This window comes from Mobula birostris, chromosome 7 (genome assembly GCF_030028105.1).
Source record: "Mobula birostris isolate sMobBir1 chromosome 7, sMobBir1.hap1, whole genome shotgun sequence".
In the NCBI taxonomy this organism is placed as follows: domain Eukaryota; kingdom Metazoa; phylum Chordata; class Chondrichthyes; order Myliobatiformes; family Myliobatidae; genus Mobula; species Mobula birostris.
Window position 1 is genome coordinate 5799726 of NC_092376.1, and position 26848 is coordinate 5826573.

At 44.7% G+C, this 26848-nt stretch overlaps 1 protein-coding gene across 6 annotated transcripts in view; it reads left to right on the forward strand.

Moving 5' to 3' along the window:
- The window catches only part of LOC140199980 (cGMP-dependent 3',5'-cyclic phosphodiesterase), a 343544-nt gene that overhangs the window by 238960 nt on the left and 77736 nt on the right, over positions 1 to 26848 (forward strand). For all 6 annotated transcript variants that reach the window (XM_072262534.1, XM_072262539.1, XM_072262536.1 and 3 more), the window contains 5 exons: positions 1754 to 1806; positions 6002 to 6076; positions 18361 to 18402; positions 18919 to 18987; positions 21464 to 21594. In XM_072262534.1, coding sequence (XP_072118635.1) covers positions 1754 to 1806; positions 6002 to 6076; positions 18361 to 18402; positions 18919 to 18987; positions 21464 to 21594 — 370 coding nt within the window. The remainder of the gene's footprint in view (positions 1 to 1753; positions 1807 to 6001; positions 6077 to 18360; positions 18403 to 18918; positions 18988 to 21463; positions 21595 to 26848) is intronic.

The window sequence follows — 26848 nt, forward strand, 5'->3', positions numbered from 1 at the left end:
GCAATGATAAACACACATGTACACAGAACTAGGATAATAGGATCAATCAAGCCCTATCGTCGTCTAGGGGTAAATGACCAGTTTCAAAGTGACGCAAAGTTCAGTTCAATTGAGTTCAGTTCAGTTCACAGTAATCACTGCCGTGCCGGTGGACGGGGGGGGGGGGGAGGGAGAGAGAGGGCGAAAGCGAATGAATATTCAAAACGGCTTCCACACAGACCTTTGATACTCCTGGCAGTCAGCTTTCGGGCGAGCCCTTTGTAATGTCTTCTGAGGTCACCGACTGTGACCCCTCCGATTCAGATACGATCGTTCCTCTGCAGTGAACCTGGCACCCAGGCAAGGGTGGACACACACCAGGTTCCCGCCGATCGTACCTTTCCACCCTGTGCGTCTATGGCTTGGTCCTGCGATCGGCCCTCCAAAACTCCCACCGACTTGTGGGAGGCGCACCGCTTCCAGGGTCTCGTTACTTTGTGACTTCGTGGTGTCGTGTGTGTCCCCTGCCTTAGCGAACCTGCCCCTTTTTATCCCCCTGCTGGGGTATCGCCTGTCCATCACACTTCAAACAGTTCAGGGTTCAAAAAGGAGCCAATCTTGACAGTTCTCAGACCGGTGTCTCCTTCCGTTAAACTTTCTCGTCTCTTCATTAACATTTCCAAATGCTGCTCCATTGTCTTCCTTATCTCTCTTTCTCCTGAAGAGAGGTGACAGATCAACTGTTGATCCCACTGGTGCCAGCACAGGACAGTTAACATCTTAGTCTATGTGTACTTTTTGTAACCCTCTTTCATCACAATGGTCAGTACAGGCATTTTGGGCAGAATGGCCTGCTCCTGTGCCATACTGTTCTATGTTCTGTGTTTACGTTGTTAACAGGGAAATGCACTGTCCAACTGAGGGTAGCGACCAACTTGGGAGAATAGAAGCTTTGTGTTGGCTTAAGATCTATTAGCAACAACATCTTCAGATGCTGTGTCTCGTCATGGCTTCATGAGGCTGTATCTTTGGTGGCAGGTTGCAGTAGATGGGAATAAAGAATGTTCTGGAATAACATTTTAATAACATTAGATGAGAATAACAATTCTCATAAGGGAGCATACTTTATGATGATAAGTTGAGCGAGCTAGGCCTTTTCTCTTTGGAGCGGAGGAGGATGAGAGGTGACTTGACAGAGGTGTACAAGATGATAAGAGACTTAGATTGAGTGAACAGCCAGTGAGGGGGAAAATGGCTAATACCAGGGGGCATAATGTTAAGATGATTGGAGGAATGTATAGGGGGGATGTCAGAGGTGGGTTTTTTACAGAGAGTGGTGAGTGTGTGGAACACACTGCCTGGGTGTGGTAGAGGCAAATACATTAGGGACATTTAAGGCACTCTTAGATAGGCACTTGGATGAAAGAAAAATGGAGGGCTATGTGGGAGGGAAGGGTTAGATTGCTGTTGGAGTAGGTTAAAAGATCAGCACAACGTTGTAGGCCAAAGGGCCTGTACTGTGCTGTACTGTTCTATGTCCTATGCCCTATTTCTTACCAGGTCAGGTAGCATCTATGGAAAGGAAGAAAGAGCCAGCGTCTCAGGCCGACCGTCTGAAGAAGGGTCTTAGCCTGAACCGTCGGCTCTTTATTCCTTTCCACAGATGGTGCCAGACCTGCTGAGTTCCTCTAGTGGGTTGTGTGTGTTACTCTGGATTTCCAGTGTCTGCAGAATCTCTTGTGTTTATAACCTCCTACCTCTTGACTTCCCACAGGCGAGCTGTATGACCTCGATGCTACTGCTCTTCAACTGAAGATTATTCAGTATGTAAGTCTTCAGTTTTCTCCTTTTTATCACTGATCATAGAAACATAGAAAATCTACAGTACAATATGGGCCCTTCGGCCCACAGAGTTGTGCCGAACATGTCCCTACCGTAGGGCTTACCCATAGCCCTCTATTTAACTAAGCACCATGTACCTATCCAAAAGTCTCTTAAAAGACCCTATTGTATCCGCCTCCACCACCGTTGCCGGCAGCCCATTCCACACACTCACCACTCTCTACGTAAGAAACTTACCCCTGACATCTCCTCTGTACCTACCCCCCAGCACCTTAAACCTGTGTCCTCTTGTGGCAACCATTTCTGCCCTGGGAAAAAGCCTCTGACTATCCACACGATCAATGCCTCTCATCATCTTATACACCTCTATCAGGTTGCTTCTCATCCTCCGTCGCTCCAAGGAGAAAAGGCCGAGTTCACTCAACCTATTCTCATAAGGCATGCTCCCCAATCCAGGCAACATCCTTGTAAATCTCCTCTGCAGCCTTTCTATGGCTTCCACATCCTTCCTGTAGTGAGGCAACCAGAACTGAGCACAGTACTCCAAGGGTGGTCTGACCAGGGTCCTATATAGCTGCAACATTACCTCTCGGCTCCTAAATTCAATTCCACGATTGATGAAGGCCAATACATCGTACGCCTTCTTAACCACAGAGTCAACCTGCGCAGCTGCTTTGAGTGTCCTATGGACTCGGACCCCAAGATCCCTCTGATCCTCCACACTGCCAAGAGTCTTACCATTAATACTATATTCTACCATCATATTTGACCTACCAAAATGAACCACTTCACACTTATCTGGGTTGAACTCCATCTGCCACTTCTCAGCCCAGTTTTGCATCCTATCATTGTCCCGCTGTAACCTCTGACAGCCCTCCAAACTATCCACAACACCTCCAACCTTTGTGTCATCAGCAAACTTACTAACCCATTCCTCCACTTCCTCATCCAGGTCATTTATAAAAATCACGAAGAGTAAGGGTCCCAGAACAGATCCCTGAGGTACACCACCGGTGACTGACCTCCATGCAGAATATGACCTGTCTACAGCCACTCTTTGCCTTCTGTGAGCAAGCCAGTTCTGGATCCACAAAGCAATGTCCCCTTGGATCCCATGCCTCCTGACTTTTTCAATAAGCTTTGCATGGGGTACTTTGTCTAATGCCTTGCTGAAATCCATATACACTACATGTACTGCTCTTCCTTCATCAATGTGTTTAGTCACATCCTCAAAAAATTCAATCAGGCTCGTAAGGCATGATCTGCCCTTGACAAAGCCATGCTGACTATTCCTAATCATATTATACCTCTCCAAACGTTCATAAATCCTTCATAAATGTTCATAAATGTTCAGGATCTTCTCCATCAGCTTACCAACCACTGAGGTAAGACTCACTGGTCTATAACTTCCTGGGTTATCTCTACTCCCTTTCTTGAATAAAGGAACAACATCCGCAACCCCCCAATCCTCCGGAACCTCTCCCGTCCCCATTGATGATTCAGAGATCATCACCAGAGACTCAGCAATCTCCTCCCTCGCCTCCCACAGTAGCCTGAGGTACATCTCATCTGGTCCCAGTGACTTATCCAACTCGATGCTATCCAAAAGCTCCAGCACATCCTATTTCTTAATATCTATATGCTCAAGCTTTTCAGTCTGCTGCAAGTCATCAAGATCCTTTTCCATAGTGAATACTGAAGTAAAGTATTCATTAAGTACCTCTGCTATTTCCTCCGGTTCCATACACACTTTCCCTCTATCACACTTGATAGGTCCTATTCTTTCACATCTTATCCTCTTGCTCTTCACATCATTTCGCTGCTTTTTTTTATGTATCCTGATAATGTTACCGTTAGCAGATTGGAAAGGGTTACAACATGGGGAAGTCTCACATGACCCTGAACTACGTGCCAGTCCTGTCCCACTGGAATTGAACCCCACTCGCTGGCTCTGTAAAGCATTCCGCTAACTGCTACACCTCTGAGCTGCCTGGGACCGAGGTTTAATAATTCATAAAGGGCCCAGGTAGGATAAATGTGTTACTCTCCAGCCGCATTGTGCTTTCTCTGTGGCTGTTGCACTTTATTCTGCATTCAGCTAATGTTTTACCTTGAACTACTTCACTTTTCTTCGAGGATTGTCACCTTGTCATGGTGGAGAGGTTTGTGAGTTCCTGAGATCCCACGAGTGATACTGTCTGGAGTTTAGCTCCTGGTTGGGTCACCCAGACAGTAAGGTCAAGGGCCCCTGTTCCAGACAAAGAGCGGTCCAACCAAGACCTCAACAGTGGAGCTGGAGGAAGAAGATGACTCATCACAACGGCAGTGAAGACGGAGGAAGGCTACAGCAGTGAAGGGTCTAGTCAGGATATATGGACTCTGCAGCCACTGAGGACCCACCAATAGACAACTGTTTAGGAAAACATCATACTCAACTCAAGTGATCACACTGTTACTACTACCGTACCTCACTGCACTGTGTAATGAATTGTCAGCATCCTGACAAGTTGCATCTCCATCTGGTATAGGAGCAATAGACTATAGACATTAGACAATAGGTGCAGGAGTAGGCCATTCAGCCCTTCGAGCCAGCACCACTATTCACTGTGATCATGGCTGATCATCCACAATCAGTATCCAGTTCCTGCCTTATCCCCATAACCTTTGATTCCGCTATCTTTAAGAGCTCTATCCATCTCTTTTTTGAAAGCATCCAGAGACTTGGCCTCCACAGCCTTCTGGGGCAAAGCATTCCATGTATCCACCACTCTCTGGGTGAAAAAGTTTTTCCTCAGCTCCATTCTAAATGGCCTACCCCTAATTCTTCAACTGTGGCCTCTGGTTCTGGACTCACCAATCAGCGGGAACATGCTACCTGCCTGCAGTGTGTCCAATCCCTTAATAATCTTATATGTTTCAATAAGATCCCCTCTCAGCCTTCTAAATTCCAGAGTATACAAGCCCAGTCACTCCAATCTTTCGACATCTGACAGTCCCGCCATCCCGGGAATTAACCTTGTGAACCTACACTGCAGTCCCTCAATAGCAAGAATGTCCTTCCTCAAATTTGGAGACCAAAACTGCACACAGTACTCCAGGTGTGGTCTCACCAGGACCCTGTACAGCTGCAGAAGGACCTCTTTGCTCTTATACTCAGCAGCCGAGCATCGGACCGGAATTCCCTACAAAGGACTGTGAGAACAGCTGAAGGGATCATAGGGGTCTCCCTACCATCTATCGGGGACATTTATCAGGACCGCTGCATATGCAGGGCCCTTAGTATTATTAAGGATCCCACCCATCCAGCCAGCATCCTCTTTGACTTTCTATCATTAGGCAGGAGACTCCAATGTGTAAAAACAAGAATGGTCAGGATGAGAAACAGTTTCTTCCCTCAGGCCATTAGTCTTCTGAACTCCTGGCCACATCATATTCAAAGTGTCATTGAAACAACATCATGTACGGGCGTTCTCCATTAAGGGGACAATCCTTTCGGAGGACATCATACTCGACTTTGAGAGGTAGCACCATAACAACTTTTAAAAGACACTTGCACAGGTGCATGGATTCAACATGGAGGGGTGTGCTTTTAGAAGAGAGGCTATAGAGGGTGTATATAGTGGCTCCGTCACAGGCACCACCCTCTCAAAAGGCGATTCCTCAAGAAGGCAGCATCCATCTCTAGGGACCCTCACTGTCCGTGCCTGCCCTCTTCTCATTGTGACCATCAGGGAGGAGGTTCAGTAGCCTGAAGAGTCACACTCAACATTTCAGGAACAGCTTCTTCTCCTCCACCATCAGATTTCTGAACAGTGCATGAGTCCATGAACACTACTTCACTGTCTTGCTCTCTTTTTGCCCTACTTGTACATATTTTTGTATTTCTTATTGTAACTCACAGTAATTTTTTTCTGCATTTATCTGTACTGCTGCTACAAAACTACAAATTTCAGGACATTTGCCAGTGATTAAAAAAAAAACTGATTCAGATTTTGGTTAAGGCAGGTTCAATTGCAACTTTTAAAATATAGGTGGACAGATACAGGTTTAGAGGGATATGGGACATGGGACAGAGCCTGTTTCTATTCTCTATGACTCTGTGATCCTCTGGACCACGTATTAGTGCCTTTGTGTGGGATATGTATATACTGACTCACAGTGAATCTGCTCTCTTCACCAGTTACAACGGGAGACTCACTCGATGTGCTGCTGTTTGCTGGTTGTAGCAGAAGGCGAAACCCACCTCTTCTGTCAGGTGAGTGAGCTCTTGGTCGTTTCAGATTTGAAAGCAAATTTATTATCAAAATACGTACACGTCACTATATACAGCACCGAGATTAATTTTCTTGTGGGAAAATCAATCAAATCAAATCAAAGCAAATTCAAGTTTAATGATCATTCAACCATACATGGATACAGCCAAATGAAACGGCGGTAAACACAAAATAATCTGCAGATGCTGTAAAAGAGACTAAACTCAGGTTGGAGGAGCAACACCTCATATACCGTCTGGGTAGTCTCCAGCCCCTTGGTATGAACATAGAATTCTCCAACTTCCGGTAATTCCCTCCCCCTCCCTTCCTCTATCCCTATTTCACTCTACCCCCTCCCCCAGCTCCCTCATGGTTCCGCTTCCTTCTCCTACCACCCATTGTTTTCAGGGCTATGGCGTCAATGCTTCCCCTCCCCCACCCCTTTGTCTTTCAAATTACTGGTCTTTCAACTGACGCTACAAGCATTCTTCAAATCCATTCCACATCTGTCATTCTTCAGTCCTGACGAAGGGCTCCGGCCTGAAACGTCGACTCATCATTTCTGACTGATGCTGCCCGACCTGCTGAGTTCATCCAGCGTACTGAAAGTGTTGCAAATGAAACGGTGTTCTTCTGGGCCCAAGGTGCAAGGTAGACACAGCACATTCAAGATAGGGAGCTGATGTAGTCATGCAAAAAAGAGAAATGCAATCAAATTCCTGAAAGCCTATACATAAACACAGACTGATAAACAATCATTGTACAAAAGAAGTCAAACTGCAAAAAATACACTGTTTATATTATATATATAGCATATATAAATAAAATATGTCATATAGTAAAAACATTTTTATAATACTGAACAGAAAATCCTACAAAAGGTAGTGGATTCGGTCCAGTAGATCAGGGGTACAGCTTCACTCTGTGTCTGAGCCTGGGAGTCACAGAGAAATACAGCACAGAAACAGGCCCTTCAGCCCATCAAATCCATGTTGTTACCATTTAAACTGCTTACTCCCATAGACTTACACTGGGTCCATAGTCCTCCACATCCCTACTATCCATGTACTTATCCATACTTCTCTTAAACTTTGAAATCAAACTCACATGCACCACTTGTGCTGGCAGCTCATTCCACACTCTCACATCCTCTGAGTGAAGAAGATTGTTCCCCTTAAACTTTTTGCCTTTCACCCTTAACCCATGACCTCTGGTTGTAGTCCCACCCAACCTCAGTGGAAAAAGACTGCTTGCAATTACCCTATCTATACCCCTCTATCAAATCTGCTCTCAATCTTCTACGTTCTAAAGAATACGGTCCTAACCTATTCAATCTTTTCTTATAACTCTGGTCCTCCAGACCTGGCAACATCCTTATAAATTTTCTCTACACTCCTTTAGCCTTGTTTACATGTTTCCTGTAAGTAGGCGACCAAAACTGCACACAAGGCTCCAGATTAGGCCTCACTAATGTCTTATACAACTTTAACAAAATATCCCAACTTGTGTACGCAATACATTTGATTTATGAAGGCCATTGTACAAAAGTTTTCTTTGCAACCCTATCTATCTGTGATGCCACTTTCAATCAATGATGGACCTGTATTCCCAGATTCCCTTGTTCTATTGCACTCCTCAGTGCCCTACCGTTCACTGTGTAAGACCCACTCTGGTTGGTCCTACCAAAGTGGAGATCCTTGTACTTGTCTGCATTGTTGTACTTTCCTAGTACACCTCTGCCAGAAAACAGCTTGTCCCAATCCACGCTTGCCAGATCATTTCTGTTAATATCAAAACTGGCCTTCCTCCAAGTTAAGATCTCAACCTGCGGACCAGACCTATCCTTTTACATATTTATTTTGAAACTAATAGCATTGTGGTCACTAGATGCAAAATGTTCCCCTACACAAGCTTCTGTCATCTGCCCTGTCTCATTCCCTAATAGCAGATCCAGTATTGTACGCTCTCCTCGTTGGACATCTACGTACTGATGAAGGAAACTTTCGTGAACACATTTGACAAACTCTGTCCCATCGAGTCCTTTTACAGTATGGGAGTCCCAATCAATATGGGACAGTTAAAAACACCTACTATAACAACCTCATGCTTCCAGCAACAGTCTGCGATCTCTTTACAAATATGTTCCTTTAAATTCCTAGGACTGTGTGTGGTCTGTAATATAGCCCCATTAATGTAGTCATACCTTTCTTATTTCTCAGTTCCACCCATAACGCCTCACTAGTCAGACTCAAAGTGAAGTTCCCTCTACACTGTCCCATCCCACACTCCTGGGATCAAACACAGAGTGAAGCTCCCTCCCCATGAGTGTGTGATGGACTGTGTAGAGGGAACTTCAGTCTGTATCTGACCCTAGAGTGTGTGATGGGACAGTGTGGAGAGAGCTTCTCTCTGTGTCTGACCCTGGGTGGTGTGTGATGGGACAGTGCAGAGGGAGCTTTACTCTGTGTCTGACCCTGGGAGTGTGTGATGGGACTGTGTGGAGGGAGCTTTACTCTGTGTCTGACCCTGGGAGTGTGTGGTGGGACTATGTAGAGGGAGCTTCGCTCTGTGTCTGACTCTGGGAGTGTGTGATGGGACAGTGCAGAGGGAGCTTCACGGTGTCTGACCCCGGGAGTGTGTGATGGGACAGTGTAGAGGAAGCTTCACTCTGTGTCTGACCCTGGGAGTGTGTGATGGAACTGTGTAGAGGGAGCTTCACTCTGTGTCTGACCCTGGGAGTGTGTGATTTTACAGTGCAGAGGGAGCTTCACTCTGTGCTTTGTTCGTTTTTTGTCCTGCCGGTGCGTGTGATTGAATCTACAATCCCAGAAAGACTTATTCTCCACAACATCAACTACTTCATCCTCGGACCTCTACTCAGTTGCTAAGGTAACGTCCAGACAGTTACAAGTTTAATTGGTAATGAATCCTCGGTGCCCTGCTGAAGTACTTGTGAGGTTGATTGGAGGAGGTTGAATGATGTTCTTCATTAAGCTCTTCAGAGGGAAGTGCCCTTCATTCAGTGTGAGAGCACTTCAGTAAATACAGTCAATAAACCTCTATGGATAAAGTGCCTCTCGGTCACCAGGAACCAACTAATTCAAAGTTCAGAGATCAAAGTTCAAAGTAGATTTATTATCAAAGTACAGAAATGTCACCATATACAGCCCTGAGATTCATTTTCTTGCAGACATACTCAGTGAGTCCAATAACCATAATAGAGTCAATGAAAGACCTCACCCAACAGGGCAGACAATCAGTGTGCGGTAACAAGAAGCTGCAAGTACAAATAGAGCCAATAAATTAAAAAAAAAGCAATAAGTATTAAGAACATGAGATGAAGAGGTCTTAAAAATGAGTCCATAGGTCGTGGGAACAGTTCAGTGGTGGGGCAAGTGAAGTTGAGTGAAGTTACACACATAAAAATTTCTGGTGAATGCAGCAGGCCAGACAGCATCTATAGGAAGAGGTACAGTCGTCATTTTGGGCCGAGACCCTACAGTCGACGTTTCAGGCCGAGATTTCCTCGTGTTTGAGTGAAGTTATCTGCTTTGGTTCAAGAGCCTGATGGTTGAGGGGTAATAACCGTTCCCGAACCTGTTGGTGTGAGTTCTGAGGCTCCTGTACCACCTTTCTGATGGCAGTGGTGAGAAGAGAGCATGTGCTGGGTGGTAGGAGGTCTCTGATGATGGGATACTACTTTCCTGTAACAGCACTCTGTCTAGATGCGCACAACTGTTGGGGAGGGGGTGGCTTTACCCATGCAGGACTGGGGAATATTCACTCAAAGCCATTATCTCAATCACCCTGGGGAGAACGATTCTGGCTGTTTACATTATCCATGCCTCTCATCATTTCAGAATCAGAGTCAGGTTTATTATTTTATTTATAGATACAGCATAGAACAGTCCCTTCTGGACCTTTGAGCCACACCGCCCGGCAACCCACCTATTTAACCCTGGCCTAATTACAGGACAATTTACAATGACCAATTAACCTACTAACCAGTACGTCTTTGGACTGTGCAAGGAAACTGGAGTACCAGGAGAAAACACATGTTTTCAAGGGGAGGGATGTAAAAATTCCTTAAAGACGGCATTGGAATTGAACTCCAAACTCCAATGCCCTGAGTTGTTTGAGTATCTCAGAAACTGCTGATCCCCTGGGGTTTTCACACACAACAGTCCCTAGAGTTTACAGAGAATGGTGTGAAAAACAAAAAGAAATACACCCAGACAGTTAATCTGATCAACCATTCAAGGTAGCCCTCCCCACCCCCCTTTATCTATTACCACCATCCCATCACTGCACTATAAACTCTTTAAATCACTTTTTATTATGCTGTTTACATTCTAAGTATATCCTGGTATTGATACACTAAGTGGCCACCTGTACACCTGCTCATTAATGCAAATATCTAATCAGCCGATCATGTGGCAGCAACTCAATGCATTAAAGCATGTGGACATGGTCAAGAGGTTCAGTTGTTGTTCAGACCAAACATCAGAATGGGGAAGAAATGTGATCTAAATGACGTTTACCGTGGAATGATTGTTGGTGCCAGACTGGTGGTTTGAGTATCTGAGAAACTGCTGATCCCCTGGGGTTTTTGCGCACAACAGTCTCTAGAGTTTACCAAGAATGGTGTGAAAAACAAAAAATATACGCCCAGTGAGATGCTGTTTTGTGGATGAAAATGCTTTGTTAATGAGAGAGGTCAGAGGAGAATGGCCAGACTAGTTCAAGCTGACAGGAAGGTGACAGTAACTCAAATAACCACACGTTACAACAGTGGTGTGCAGAAGAGTATCTCTGAATGCACAGCACATTGAACCTTGGGCCACAGCAGCAGAAGACCATGAACATACACTCAGTGGCCACTCAGTTCAGTGCAGGAGAGCATCCAACAGAAAACTCAACTTTGCCTTTGATTTTAAAAGCACTTGACCCATTAGGGACCAAGTGTATTTTTTGTTTGTGATGTCAAAGGACATTGGTGGGGTCTTAAACAATTGCTTTTCTTCAGTATTTACTTTAGAAAAAGACATTGAAATTGGAATCAGTTTATTATTGTCCCATGTACCAAGAATCAGTGAAAAGCTTGTCTTGCATAGCGTTTATACAGATCAGATCATTACACAGTGCAATGAGGTAGGACAAGGCAAAACAATAACGATGCAGAATAAAGTGTAACAGCTACAGAGAAAGCACAGTACAGGTAAACGAATCAATGTGTGAGATTATGACGAGGTAGATAGTGAGCCCAGATACCATCCTATTGTACTGTTGAAGAGTCTGAGTCTGATAACAGTGGCTAGATGAATTAATTACAGGATGTTTTTGGTTGTCTGCACCATTCTCAGTAAACCCTGGAGCAGAGGCTCCCAACCTGGGGTTCATGGACCCCTTGCTTCATGATATTGGTCCATGGCATAAAAAAGGTTGGAACCCCTGCTGTGCATGGAATTCCCAGGAGATCAGCAGTTTCTGAGATACTCAAACCACCCTGTCTGGCACCAACAATCGTTTCATGGTCAACGTCACTTAGACCACATTTCTTCCCCTTTCTGATGTTTGATCTGAACAATAATTGAAGCTCTTGACTGTGTTTGCATGCTTTTATGCATTGAGTTGCTGCCACATGATTGGCTGATTAGATATTTGCATTAATGAGCAGGTGTACAGGTGTACCTAATAAAGTGGCCACTGAATGTTTCTGCGCAGGTGCAATGGAAAACTTACTTGCAGCCACGTCACAGGCACAAGGTATCATACAGTCATAGAGTCATAGAAAAGTACAGTACGGAAACAGGCCCTTCTGCCCATCTAGTCAGTGCCAAGCAATTTAAATTGCCTACTACTATCAACCTGCACCAGGACCATAGCCCTCCATACCCGTACCATCCATGCACCTATCCAATCTTCATTTTAACATTGAAATTGAGCTGACATCTCATTCCACACTCTCATGACCTCTGATTGAAAAAAGATTCCCCTCATGTTCCCCTTAAACGTTTCATCTTTCCCCCTTAACCCATGACCTCTTGTTGTAGTTCCACCTAACCTCAGTGGAAAAAGCTTGCTTACATTGCCCCTATCAATACCCCACATAATGTATACCCCTATCAAACCTTCTCTCAGTCTTCTACGTTCCAAGGAAAAAGTCCTAACCTATTCAATCTTTCCTTAAAACTCAGGTTCTTCAGACCTGGCAACATGCTTGTGAATTTTCTCTGTACTCTTTCAACCTTATTTACATCTTCCCTGTAGGTAGGTGATCAAATCTGCGCACAATACTCCGAATTAGACTTCACCAATGTATTGCTTTTGTATTTATTTTTATTTCTTATATTCAAGGGAGTAAAAATCTTTATGTTGTGTCTCCGTTGCAATGTATCGTGTATGTACAGTCAGATATGCAATCAGATCAGTGTGTATTGATTAATCTGTTGGCCTGGTGATAGAAACCACCAGCCTGTTGGTCCTGACCTTAATGCTGTGGTACCGTTGGCCAGACGGAAGCAGCTGAAACAGTTTGTGCTTGGCGTGGCTGGAGTCCTTGATGATTCTCCGGGCCCTTTTTATACACCTGCTGCTGTAAATGTCCTAAATAGAGGAAAGTTCCCATCCACAGATGCACTGGGCTGTCCGCACCACTCTCTGCAGTGCCCTGAGATTGAGAGAAGTACAGTCCCCATACCAGACAGTGACACAGCCAGTCAGAATACTTTCGATGGTGCCCCTGTAGAAAGTCCTGTGGATCTGGGGATTCATGCCGAACTTCTTCAGCTGGCTGATGTGAAAGAGACGCTGTTGTGCTTTTTTCACCACACAGCTGGGATGTACAATCCAGGTGAGATCCTTGGTAATGTGTATACAATATCTTAAACAGCTTCAACATAACATCTCATCTCCTGTATTCAGTACTTTGATTTATGAAGACTGATGTGCCAAATACTTCATTTACAACCTTATCCAACTGTGATGCCACTTACAATTAATTATGGACCTGTATTCCCAGATCCCTTTGCTCTTCAGCACTCCTCAGTGCCCTACTATTCACTGTGTAAGAGTTACCTTGGTTGGTCCTACTGAACTGCAGCACCTCACACTTGTCTGCATTAAATTCCATGGCCTGCTGGGTTCCTCCAGCATTTTGTGTGTGCTGCCACTTTTCAGCCCATTTTTCCAGCTGCTCCAGATCCCACTGCAAGCCACGATAGCCTTCCTCGCTGTCCACTACCCTTCCCCCCCAATCTTGGTGTTGTCTGCAGTTTTCCTGATCCAGTTAACCACATTATCATCCAGATCATCATTGTAGATGACAAACAACAATGAACTCACCATTGATCCCTGCAGCACTCCAGTAGTCACAAGTCTCCAGTCAGAGAGGAAACCATCTGCTACCACTCTGTGGCTTCTCCCACTAAACCAATGTCTAATCCAATGTACTACCTCATCTTGAATTACAAGTGACTGAACCTCCTTGACCAGTCTCCCATGTGGGACCTTGTGAAATGTCCATGCAGACAACATCCACTGCCTTGCTTTCATCCACTTTCCTGGTAAATTCTTTGAAAAACACTTGTTTGGTTAGACATGAACTGTCAGGCACAAAGCCATGCTGACTATCCTTAATCCATCCCTGTCTATCCAAATACCTATATATCTGGTCCCTTAGAATACCTTCCAATAACTTTCCAATAACTGATATCAGGCTCACCAGCCTATAATTTCCTGATTTATTTTTAGAGCCTTTCTTTTCTTTCTTTTTCAATCTTTTTATTAGTTTCAACATCAAACACATTACAAAAAGTAAGTACATAATAATTGGGATTATGTTAATTGATAGTAATTATTAAAGTTTACAGTCAGGTAACACATAGTTAGAAACATCCCAAAATCGCACAGATTAACAACAAAATATATAAGGAGTATACATAAAATATAAAATATCATTAAAAAAAACAGAAAATGGAAAAAAAATCCTCTAAAAAAAAACTAATCTACCCAAACTAAAGAAAACTAAGGGAAAAAAAAAGAAAAGAAAGGGAAGGGCTATTATGATACCTCAGATAGAACCAATAGTGTCGCCACTTCCGCTCCTCTCCCCATATATTGAAATCACAAAATAGATTGGCAAGGGTTAAATTACATCATGTGGAAGTATTGAATAAATGGTCTCCAAGTCTCATCAAATTTAGTAGACGGGTCAAAAATAACACTTCTAATGTTTTCTAGATTAAAACAAGATATAGTTTGAGAAAACCAATGAAATGTTGTAGGAGGATTAATCTCTTTCCAATTCAATAGTATAGATCTTCTAGCCATTAAAGTAACAAAAGCAATCATCTGACAAACTGAAGAGGTCAAATGATGTTTTTCAATCATTGGTAAACCAAAAATGGCAGTAATAGGGTGTGGTTGTAAATCAATGTTCAAGACAGTGAAAATAATATCAAAAATATCATCCCAATATTTCTTCAATAAAGGGCAAGACCAAAACATATGAGTTAATGAAGCTATCTCAGAATGACATATATCACATATAGGATTTATATGAGAGTAATAACGAGCTAATTTATCCTTAGACATATAAGCCCTATGTACAACTTTAAACCGTATCAATGCATGTTTAGCACAAATAGAGGAAGAGTTAAGTAATTGAAATTTTTTTTGCCATTTCTCAGTAGGTAAGGTAAGCTTAAGATCCTTTTTTGAACAGTGGAACAACATTGGCTATCCTCTAATCCTCTGGACCTCACCTGTCACTAATGACGAATTAAATATCTCTGCTAGGGCCCTGACAATTTCTGCACTTGCTTCCCATAGGGTCCAAGGGAACACCTTGTCAGGCCCTATGGATTATCCACCCTAATTTGCCTCACAACAGCAAACACATTCTCCTCTGTAATCTGTACAGGGTCCATGAAGTTGATGCTGTTTTGCCTCACTTCTACAAACGTTTGTATATATTCTGTGTCCATCTCCTGAGCAAATACAGATGCAAGATATTTATTTAAGATCTCCCCCATCTGTTTTGGCTGCACACATAGATTACTATTCTGATCTTCCAGAAGACTAGTGCTATCCCTTGCAATCCTTTTGCTCTTAAGATACCTGTAGAATCCCTTAGAATCTATGATTCTTCACAAGCAGTGGCTTTTAGGACCGGCTGTGCAGCCTAGCACTTTGCTGTCTCCAGGAATAGCCTGGAAAATGGGAGCCTTCGGGGAGCGGCCCCTTGGACGACTTGGTTCCTCACCAATTTCAACAACCAAAGCGCTGTGGAAGACTGAAACATCGAAACAATAGGCAATGTGTATTGCTGTTGCAAGAAGGCCCCTGTACTTGATATCTATCTATCTATCTCTCCCTCCATCTCTCTCCCTCCCCCTCTCCCTCTCTTGGTCCTCACGTCGGGGAGCTTGGAGAAGCGATATGGAAGGTGGTAACACTGGAACAGCGAGTTGCTGGTCTCCTGCTCTCGTTGTTGCAGGAGTGATCTCTCTCTCCTTCGCTGGTGAGAGAGAGCCTTTCTGAGATACCGAAGTGCTGGATTATGGACTGTAGTTTTTGATGGACTCTTGATCAAGTCTCTTTGAGGGCTTTTGCCGTTGCTGTCGTGGTGGTGCAGGGGGTGGAGGGTCAGTGCTTCTGTTGGCGCAAGTGGGGGGGGTGTGGGAGGGTCGATGCATCTGCTGTTTGTGCAGGTGGGGGAGGCTTTGGGGTTTCGATGGTTCTATCCCTCATTCTGTGGGTTTTCTTGTTCTGTGAATGTCTGTGAAGAGTAAGAATTTCAGGTTGTATACTGTACACATTCTCTGACATTAAAATGAACCTTTGAACCTTTGATTCTCCTTCACCTTGTCTGCTGGAGCAAACATGCCTTCTTTTAGCTCCCCTGATTTCTTTCTTAAGTCTCGTCTTGCATTTCATAAGCACCTTATCTGTTCCTACCTGCCTATACCTGCAATGCACCTCCTTTTTTTTTCTTAACCAGGGCCTCAGTACCTCTTGAAAGCCAAAGTTCCCTACACTTGTTATCTTTAGCTTTTATTCTGACAGGCACATACAAGCTTTGTGCTCTCAAAATTTCACCTTTGAAATTTACCAAGTATATCTTTGCCAGAAGACAGCCTGCCCCAATCCACACTTGCCAGATCATCTCTGATACCATCAAAACTGGCCTTTATCCAATTTAGAATCTCAACCTGCGGACCTAGATCTATCTCTTTAAATATTTATTTTGAAGCTAATGGCATTGTGGTCACTGGATACAAAGTGTTCCCCTACACAAACGTCTTTCACCTGCCCTGTCTCATTCTCCAGTAGGAGATCACTGTCACTCACTGTCTCATTGGGACTTGTACGTACTGATGAAGAAAACTTTCCTGAACACACTTGACAAACTCTATCCCATCTAGTCCTTTCACAATATGGGAGACCCTATCAATATCTGGAAAGTTAAAATCACTTACTATAACAACGTTATATTTCTTGCAATAGTCTGTGAAATCTCTACATATTTGTTCCTCTAAATCCTATGGACAGTTGGGTGATCTATAATATAGCCCCATTAGTGTGGTCATACCTTTGTTATTTCTTGGATCCACCCATAAAGCCTCACTAGATGAATTCTCCAGTCTGTCCTGATGGAGCACAGCCGTGACATTTTTCCTGACAAGTAAAGCCATTCTTCCCCTTTAATCCCTCCTGCTCTGTCGCATCTAAAACAACGGATTGAGCTGCCAGTCAGATAAGCATTCACAATAAAAACATTGGTAAACATAAATTATACACAATGTTTTACAAGAAAGAACAAAATGAGAGCAGAAAATAAAACAAACCATTGTAATAGTGGCAGTGTTGCCCTACGGAAACAGTGACTAGGGTTGCGTAGGTTGGTTAAAGAACCGAATGGTTGAAGGGATGTAGACATCTCCACATCTTCTTATTCTGGCTTCTGTCCCCTTCCTATCCAGGGATTCAGCCTGAACTGTTGGCTGTTCATTCCCCTCCATAGATTTTTTAAAATTTATATTTATTGAGATATAGGGTGGAGTAAACCTGCAGTCCAGCAATCCCCCAATTGAATTGTAGCCTAGTCACGGGTCAATTTTCAATGACCATATAACCTACCAACCATTAGGTCTTTGGACTGTGGGAAAAAACTGGAGCACCCGGAGGAAATCCACGTGGACTCCATATAGGCAGTATCGGGAATTGAACACACGTTGTGCTAATCACCGTGCCACTGTGCCATCCCATCTGACCTGCTGAACTACAGATCAAACTTCTTTAGCTGTCCATGATGGGGCATCAAGTTCAAGTTTATTGTCATCTGACTGTACATATATAAAATAAAATGAAACTACGTTCCCCCGGACCACAGTGCACCCACTAAACTTATATCACACACTGCACGTAAAGCAAAATATTACCATAACTAAGTTAATAAAATACAATTCAAAATGCATGTAGTGCACAGCACAGGTAAACAATAAACAGTACAATAAACAGCTTGCTGTCTTAACGATGAGACCTCAGTGGTGGCAGGGTATTCATTAGACCATAAGACCAGAAGATGTCGGAGCAGAATTAGGCCATTTGGCCCTTTGACTCTGCTCCCCCATTTCATCATGGCTGATCTATTCTTCCTCTCAGCCTCAATCTCCTGCTTTCTCCCCGTATCCCTTCATGCCCCCACTAAGAACCTATCAAGAACTTATCAACCTCTGCCTTAAATATACATAAGTACGGCATCCACAGCTGCCTGTGACAATGAATTCCATAGGCTCACCGCTTTCTGGCTAATGAAATTCCTCCTCATTCTCTGTTCTGAAAGGATGCTCCTCCATTTTGAGGCTGTGTCCTCTGGTCTTAAACACTCCCTCCATAGGAAACATTCTCTCCACATCCGCTCTATCAAAGCCTTTCACTACTTGAAAGGTTTCAATGAGGTCACCCCTCATTCTTCTGAATTCCAATCAATACAGGCTGAGAGCCGTCAAACATTTTTCATATGATGAGCTGCTTAATCCTGGAATTAATCTCACAGCCTAAGGTAAGAGGCTGTTACCCAGTTTGGCACTCCTAGTCCTGATGCTCCTGTACCTCCTTCCTGAGGGCAGTGGGTCAAAGAGATTGTAGGATACCACTCATCCCGGGATTTAGCCCAGTGAATCTCTTTCAGAATGTCTCGAATGCTAGTATATCCTTTCATATGTAAGGGGACTGTCTCGAAGGAAATTTTAATAGTGCTGTTTTGTGTTTTCACACACAGGTGGTTGGAGACAAGGTCTTGGAGGAGGAGATTATCTTCCCGGTGAGTTCCCAAAGGACGAGCATGTGACCCATCAAGAGTTCTGTTTGTGTCTTCTCTGAAGCCTGGCTCAGGAGTCCCTGGGAGGCAAGGGCCTATCTTACGCTGAGTCCGAATGCTGTGGGATTGGTCTTGCTCCTGCCACTGGTGTAGCATCACGCTTCCATGCCACAGTATAAATTAGCATCAAGGGAGAGATATGGAGGGCTATGGTCTGAGTGCAGGTCGATGGGACAAGCCAGAATAGTATTGTGGCACAGACTAGATGGGCCAAAGGGCCTGTTTCTATGCTGTAGTGCTCTATCAGAACAACACTATGATTAAGATAACCATGTAGGGAAGATACTGAACAGGAAAACCAACATTAATGTCACTGTTCACATACAGACTTCCTTAAAGTGAAAGAAGAGGTGAAATAGGATTTAGTATTCCACCAAGGATATGACAAGCAATGCACACGTTTCCAGCCACCACCTTCTCACGGCCTAACTGACGTTGTCTCTCTCTTTTGATTGACAGCTGGATTTTGCTCATCTGGAGCAGTCTGAGAGGAGTAACAAAGCCCTGACACTCAGTGACATCAGCGCGGTGAGTATTTGTCACCCTCCTCCCAGTAACTGAGTCCCTCAAGTTGAGCTTACGGGTGCAATGAAAAACTAGCCTGCAGCAGTGTCACAGGCACTCAGACCACTTGACCCTAGCCTAATCATGGGTCAATTTACAATCACCAATTAACCTACTAACCAATACGTCTTTGGACTGGGGGAGGAAACCAGAGCACCTGGAGGAAACCCATGCGCACATGTGAAAAACATACAAACTTTCTTACAGAGGACACTGGAGCTGAACTCTGAACTCTGACGTCTTGAGTTGTAATTGCATCATGCTATCCTCTACGCTACCGTGCTGCCCAATATAACATCAGATAAGCAGCATTTGTGAGAAACATAATTAAACATACATTATATGCAATTTTTACAGGAAACAGAAAGTCTAGTTTAGTACAAAGTGGTCATCTGTTGGTAAGCTGAGGTTGTGCTGGTCGGTTGAAGGGAAGGGAAGTAGCCGTTGCTGAACCTGATGGTGTGGGGCTACAGGGGTCTGTACCTCCTGCCCGATGGTAGCGGAGAGAAGAGGGAATGACCCTGATGGAACCCTGATGATAGAAGCTACCTTCCTGAGAACCATGCCTTCCTTAGAATGCCTTGGCAAGTAATGTTCTTAAAAGTCTGTCCGCTTCTGAATTTGGAGATTGCTGGCAAAAGCAGCATTTATCATGGTCTGATCCTGGTTCACACCAGCTGGGACAGCCTGATATCCACAGATGTCCTTCGTCACTCAACCACTTGATTGGACTTCAAATGCAGAAGGGGCAGGAGCAGGCTATTCAGCCCCTCTACCCTGCTGCAACACTCAGCAAGATCATGATGAGGTACCAGTCCATCACAGAAACCAGCTTCCCCTCCATGGGCTTTACACCCCTTGCTCCCTCAGTGAAGCAGCCAGCATAACGAAGGACCCCGCTCAGCCCAGATGTTCTCTCTGCTCAACCCTCCTGTCAGGCAGAAGATACAAAATCCTGAAAGCACGTACTACCAGGCTCAAGGACAGCTTCTATCCCATCGTTATTATCCCCTGAGAGGGTGGGGGTGGGCCAGCTTCATGACTGCCGTAATCCTTCTCGTGGAGGTGACCTGACGTTGCTGTTAGGGGGGGAGTTCCAGCATTTAGTCCCAGTGACGATGAAGGAACGGTGACACCGGTATTGCTGTTGGTTTATTAGTGTCACGTGTACAGAGTTATGGTGAAAAGCGGTGTTTGTACAGATCAGGTCATTACACGGTGCGTTGATGTAGAGCCAGGGAAAACAATAACAGAATGCAGAATGGAGTGTAAAAGCTACTGAAAAATTGCAGTGTAGGTAAATGATAAAGTGCAAGATCATAACGAGGTAGATTGTAAGGTCAAGAATCCATCTTATTGTATGAAGAAACCATTTAATGGTCTAATAACAGTGGGATAGAAGCTGTCCTTGAGCCTGGTGGACGTGCTTTCAGGCTTTTGTATCTTCTGCCTGATGGGAGAGGGGAGAAGAGAGAATGTCTGGGGTGTGTGGAGTATTTGATTATGTTGTCTGCTTTACTGAGGCGGTGAGGAGTGTAGACAGAGTCTATGGAGGGGAAGCTGGTTTCTGCGATGGACTGGTGCTGGGTCCTGATGTTGCTGAGTGTTGCAGGAGGGTAGAGGGGCTGAATAGCCTTCTCCTGCCCCTTCTGTATTTGAAGTCCGGCCAATTGGATGGGTGACAAAGGACATCAGTGGATATTGGGCTGTTCCAGCTGGTGTGAACCAGGATCGGATGTATGTACCACTTGGAATTTGAGTCTAGGGTTTGTGGTACCATCATTGGCTAGTCTGAGAGTTGATACTGAAGACCAGAGCCCATAGTTCAATCAGAAGTCCAGAAGCTGAAGCCTGGAGACTGGAGATTGGAGGTCTGTCCTGGACTTGGAGGATTGCCCATGTATGTGGCTAGGAGGGAGAAAAGGGGCCAGTGTTGCTGTAGTGTTCTGTGTTGTTCTGCAGAGCATTGTGGGCATCCTATGTTGGTGCCAGGATGTGTGGTGACTCTTGCGTGCTGCACCCAGCACATCCTTGGGTGTGTTGGATGTTAATACAAAACGGTGTATTTCTCTGTCTGTTTCGATGTACACCTGATTAATAAATAAATCAGAATCTGAATCCATTTCTCATATGGGACACAGTGGTTAGCACAACACTATTGCAGCTTGGATGTCGGAGTTCGGAGTTCACTCCTGGCCTTGTCTGTAATGAGTTTATACGTCCTCCCTGTGGAATGTGTGATTCTCCTCCGGGTGCTCTGGTTTCTTCTCACAGTCCAAAGACCTACCAGTTGGTGGGTTAATCGGTCATTGTAAATTGTCCCGTGATTAGGTGAGTGTTAATTTGGGGATTGCTAGTGGCATAGTTCAAAGGGCTGGAAAGGCTTATTCCACATTATATTGATAAATAAATAAAATATCTTTTTCCTTTCGTGTTTCAGGAGCAGCACATGAAGCTGAACAGCATGCTGGGATTTGAGGTCCGCACCATGTTATGTGTTCCGGTCATCTCTCGGGCTACAGATAAGGTTGTCGCCTTGGGCTGTGCCTTCAACAAACGAGCGGGCAATTAGTGAGTGCATCGTTGCAAACCATTTGCAGGGAATCGGTTACCAGGGCAGTGGCAAGTGCAAGTTCTGTGGCAGACGGAGGTTGCGTTCAAACCTTGGTGTGTTTAGCTGGGACAATCAGCAATGAGGTTTTCTAATTGGGGTGCCATGATAGTGTAGCAGTTAGCACGACGGTATTACAGATCAGGGCGTCGGAGTTCAGTTCCAGTGCCCTCTGTAAGCAAGTTTGTACGTCTTCCCCGTGAGCACGTGGGTTTCCTCCAGCTGCTCCGGTTTCCTCCCACAGTCCAGGGGTGTGCCAGTTAGTAGGTTAACTAGTCTTTGTAAATTGTCCTGTGGTTGGGTAAATCGGTGGTTGCCGGGTGGTGCAGCTTGGTGTGCCGGAAGGCCCTCTTCCACGCTGTATCTCAAAATAAAAATTAAAAAAACAAACCGCATGCCGGGGAGGATGCTAAAACGGTTCACTCAAGATGTGTAACTTGTAAATTGCTTTATGATTATATTGTTACCGAGATACAGTGAAAAACTTGCCTTGCAAACTGTTCACACAGATCAAATTGTTACACAGTGCATTGAGGTAAAACAAGTTAGATCAATAACAGAATGTAGAATAAAGCGTTACAATTACAAAAAAAGTGCAGTGCAGGTAGACAATAAGGTGTAAGGTCATAACGAGATAGATTGTGAGGTCAAGAATTCATCTTATTGTATCAGATAACCATTTAGTAGTCTTATAACAGTGGGATAGAAGCTGTACTTGAGCCTGATGGGATGTGCTTTCAGGCTTTTGTATCTTCTGCCTGATGGGAGAGGGGGAGAAGAGAGAATGTCTGGGGTGGGTGAAGTCTTTGATTATGTTCGTTACTTTTTACCGAGGCAGTGAAGTGTAGACAGAGACCATGGAAGGGAGGCTGGTTTCTGTGAAGCGCTGAGCTGTGTCCACAACTCTCTGCAGTTTCTTGTGGTCACTGGCAGAGCAGTTGCCGCGCCAAGCCATGATGCAAGCAGATAAGATGCTTTTTATGATGCGTCGATGAAAATTGATTAGGGCCAAAGGGGGACAAGGCTCTCTGTTAGTTGGGGTTGGCCATGGATGTTGTGTCCCAGCTGTCTACGTGATACACAAGCCAGGGCAGTATGATATGGAGAACAAGCTGTTGTCCATGTAGCAAACTCCCCACCCCCCTCCACGCAGCTGGTGAATCCAAAGGAAAGGCAGAGACCTCACAGTTTGGCACCAACAGTGTAACAGTAGTTGCCAGAACTGAATGTACCAGGACTGAAGTTGCCAGGACTGCCTTAGAGACTCCAGCTCCATATTTTTCCTCAGGGTTTCCGAAGAGTGGGTATGGCAGCAAGGCAGATGAGTTGCTGACCATGACTGAAAAGCCCCATCTGCCTGAAGCAATTGGTTTTAAGGTGCCAGTAATTCACTTTTGCTCCTGCTTTTGTCAGTAGAAAAAGTCCGCTGAACTGAGTAGCTAAGCCACGTGTGAAAACCAGGAGCTGGACTTGGTTGTCAGAGGCTTTTGTGAGACACACACAATTGGGAACATTTAATAGGTAGTGGGAGCTAATCACCATCACCACCCCAACCTCCCCCCCCCCCCGGATGACTATAACAACCTTAAGGAAGTAAAGGGGACATAGAAGCTTTTTAAATAGTCAAGAATCAACCAATCAGGTAATTAAGTTTCCGCCAATTGCAGTCGGCCATGTTGAAGTTGGGTGTGTATGCATCCAACGGTGGCAACGTGGAGGTGGGATATTATGAAGATGGATGTTTGGTGGCATCCAATTGTTGAATTGTGGGAGCAAGATATTGAGGGGCATCCCATGGTGGGAGAGTAGTGGTGGATATTGTGAAGATTGATGTGTTGGCATCAATTGTTGAATAGTGGGAGCGGGATATTGAGGGACATCCAATGGTGGGAGAGTGACGGTGGGATATTGTGAAGATTAATGTGTTGGCATTCAATGAAATGAGAGTGTTGGTGGAGCAGTTCAAGTTCAAGTTTATTGTCTCTCAACCATACATGAATATCCATGAATGCAGCCAAACAAAATGTTACTCCGGGGCCAAGGTGCAAACGCAGTACATACATAAAATAAGGCACATATAGCACATGTAAGATGGCAAATACATAAAAGATGTCAGTAAAAGACAGTCGTACCATAAAATATAGTCCAAGTCCCTGAGTCCATAAATGATGGAGCAGTCTGTAGTCCAACACAATACAGCTTGTCTTCTACTGAGCGAACACTGGGGGCAAGGACCAACTCCAGCTTGGATGCCGCGCTACACCCTGTCCACTGTAGTGCACCGAATCTGATGCCTCTCTCCTGGCGGCTGTGAACAGGCAACACCGTGGCTTGAGGCCTAGTCCTCGCTATGACCGAGGCCATGTAGCTACCCCACAATGTTGTGCCTGGAGTCAGAGGAGGTAGCGGAAGTACTTAATGAATACCTTTGCTTCAGTATTCACCAGTGAAAAAGACCTTGGCAATTGTGGGGATGACTTACACTGGACTGAAATGCTTGAACATATAGACTTTAAGAAAGAGGATGTGCTGGAGCTTTTGAAAAGTATTAAGTTAGAAGAGTCACTAGGACCAGTGAAGATAAACCTGAGGCTACAGTAGGAAGCAAGGGAGGAGATTGCTGAGCCTCTTGCAATGATCTTTGTGTCATCAGTAGGGATGAGGAAATACTGGAGGATTGGAGGGTTGCAAATGTTGTTCCCTTGTTCAAAAAAGGGAGTAGAGATAATCCAGGAAATTATAGACCAGTGAGTCTGACTTCAGTGGTGGGCAAGTTGTTGGAGAAGATCCTGAGAGGCAGGAATTATGAGCATTTGGAGAGGCATAATCTGATTACGGATAGTCAGCATGGCTTTGTCAAGGGCTGGTCATGCCTTATGAACCTAATTGAGTTCTTTGAGGATGTAACAAAACACGTTAATAAAGGTAGAGCAGTGGATGTAGTGTATATGGATTTCAGTAAGGCATTTGATAAGGTTTCCCATGCAAGGCTCATTCAGAAAGTAAGGAGGCCTTACTTTGTGGATCCAGAATTGGCTTGCCCACAGAAGGCAAAGGGTGGTTGTAGATGGTTCGTACTCTGCATGGAGGTTGGTGACCAGTGGTGTTCCGCAGGGACCAGTTCTGAGACCCCTTCTCTTCGTGATTTTTATAAGTGATATGGAGGAAGAAGTAGAAGGGTGGGTTAGTAAGTTTGCTAATGATACAAAGGTTGGGGGTGTTGTGGATAGTCTGGAGGGTTGTCAGAGGTTACAGCTGGACTTTGATAGGATGCAAAACTGGGCTGAGAAGAGGCAGATGGACTTCAACCCAGATAAGTGTGAAGTGGTTCATTTTGGGAGGTCAAATTTGAAGACAGAATATAATATTAATGGTAAGACTCTTGGCATTGTGGAGGATCTGAGAGATCTTGGGGCCCTTGTCCATAGGACACTCAAAGCTGCTGCGCAGGTTGACAGTGTTGTTGAGAAGGCGTATGGTGTGTTGGCATTCATCAACCATGGGATTGAGTTCAAGAGCTGTGAGGTAATGTTACAGCTGCACAAGACATTAGGCAGACCCCACTTGGAGTACTGTGTTCAGTTCTGGTAACCTCGCTACAGGAAGAATGTGGATACTATAGAGAGAGAGTGCAGAGGAGATCTACAAGGATGTTGCCTGGATTGGAGGGTATACCTTATGAGAAAAGGTTGAGTGAACTTGGCCTTTTCTCTTTGGAGCGACGGAGCATGAGAGGTGGCCTGATAGAGGTGTATAAGATGATGAGGGGCATTGATCGTGTGGATAGCCAGAGGCTTTTTCCCAGGACTGAAATGGCTAACATGAGGGGGCATAGTTTTAAGTGCTTGGAAATAGGTACCGTCAGAGGTAGGTTTTTTACACAGAGTGGTGGGTGAGTGGAATGCTGTGCTGGCGATGGTGGTGGAGGCGGATACAATAGGGTCTTTTAAGAGACTCTTAGGTAGATACATAGAGCTTAGAAAAATAGAGAGCTATGCGGTAGGGAAACTCTAGGCAGTTTCTAGAGTAGACTGCATGGTTGGCACAGTATTGTGGGTGGAAAGGACCTGTAATGTGCTGTAGATCTCTATGTTCTATGTTCAATGTCCACCCCTGCCGTCTACCAATAAAACAGTGAATTGGACTTGCAGTATTCCACCTTAACAATGTCCAACAGGGTCTTGCGATCACAAGAAAAGCGACTAGGATGATCAATTATTGTTAGACTGCGCAGCACCGTCGTGCACCAACTGCTCCAATGTCTCTCTGATGATCCGCACCAAGTCCAGCTCCTTCAGTGTCTCCTCCAACAAGCAACTCGCTGATGGGGTAGACCTGAGGAACTTCAAATTCTCAATGTGTATCTGGGTCTTGTAATTGTAAAAAAAATATATTTATAAACGACAGCAACACCTCTGGTTGGCCCTGTAGAAGCAGTTGCGATCAAACATGCCACCATCTTACTGGAAATCCTTCATGGCTACAACTTATCTACAGTATATTGTGTGCCTATCAGTGGGGAGCTTATCATCTGACGACAACCTCTGGGGATCTCTGCTTCCATGGCAACAAGCAAACGGATTTATTTGTAAAGTGTTGGTTGGATTCCTGATGGCAGCATCATTTCACATGGATTCTGAGTGGATAGTAATTGATTGAACTGAATGTTCCTGAGATTTGCTGCATCGTTTCCCTGTTGCAGTCTGACTCAGTGCACAACACACAGAGAATACTCATACACACACTCATATACACACACACACACACACACACACACACACACGCACACACGTACAGTCACAGACTCATACATATGTAAACAAATACTTAATACCAGATACAGACACTTGAGTCCTGACAAATCCTAATAAATCATTTCTGCACTCTTTCCAGATAACCACATCCTTACCACCACATGGGTGGGCACGTGGCCAAGTGGCCAAGTGGTTAAGGCATTCAACTAGCGATCTGAAGGTCGTGAGTTCGAGCCCCAGCCAAGGCAGTGTGTTGTGTCCTTGAGCAAGGCACTTAATCACACATTTCTCTGCGATGACACTGGTGCCAAGCTGTATGGGTCCTAATGCCCTTCCCTTGGACAACATCGGTGTCGTGGAGAGGGGAGACTTGCAGCATGGGCAACTGCCGGTCTTCCATACAACCTTGCCCAGGCCTGTGCCTTGGAGAGTGAAGACTTTCCAGGCGCAGATCCATGGT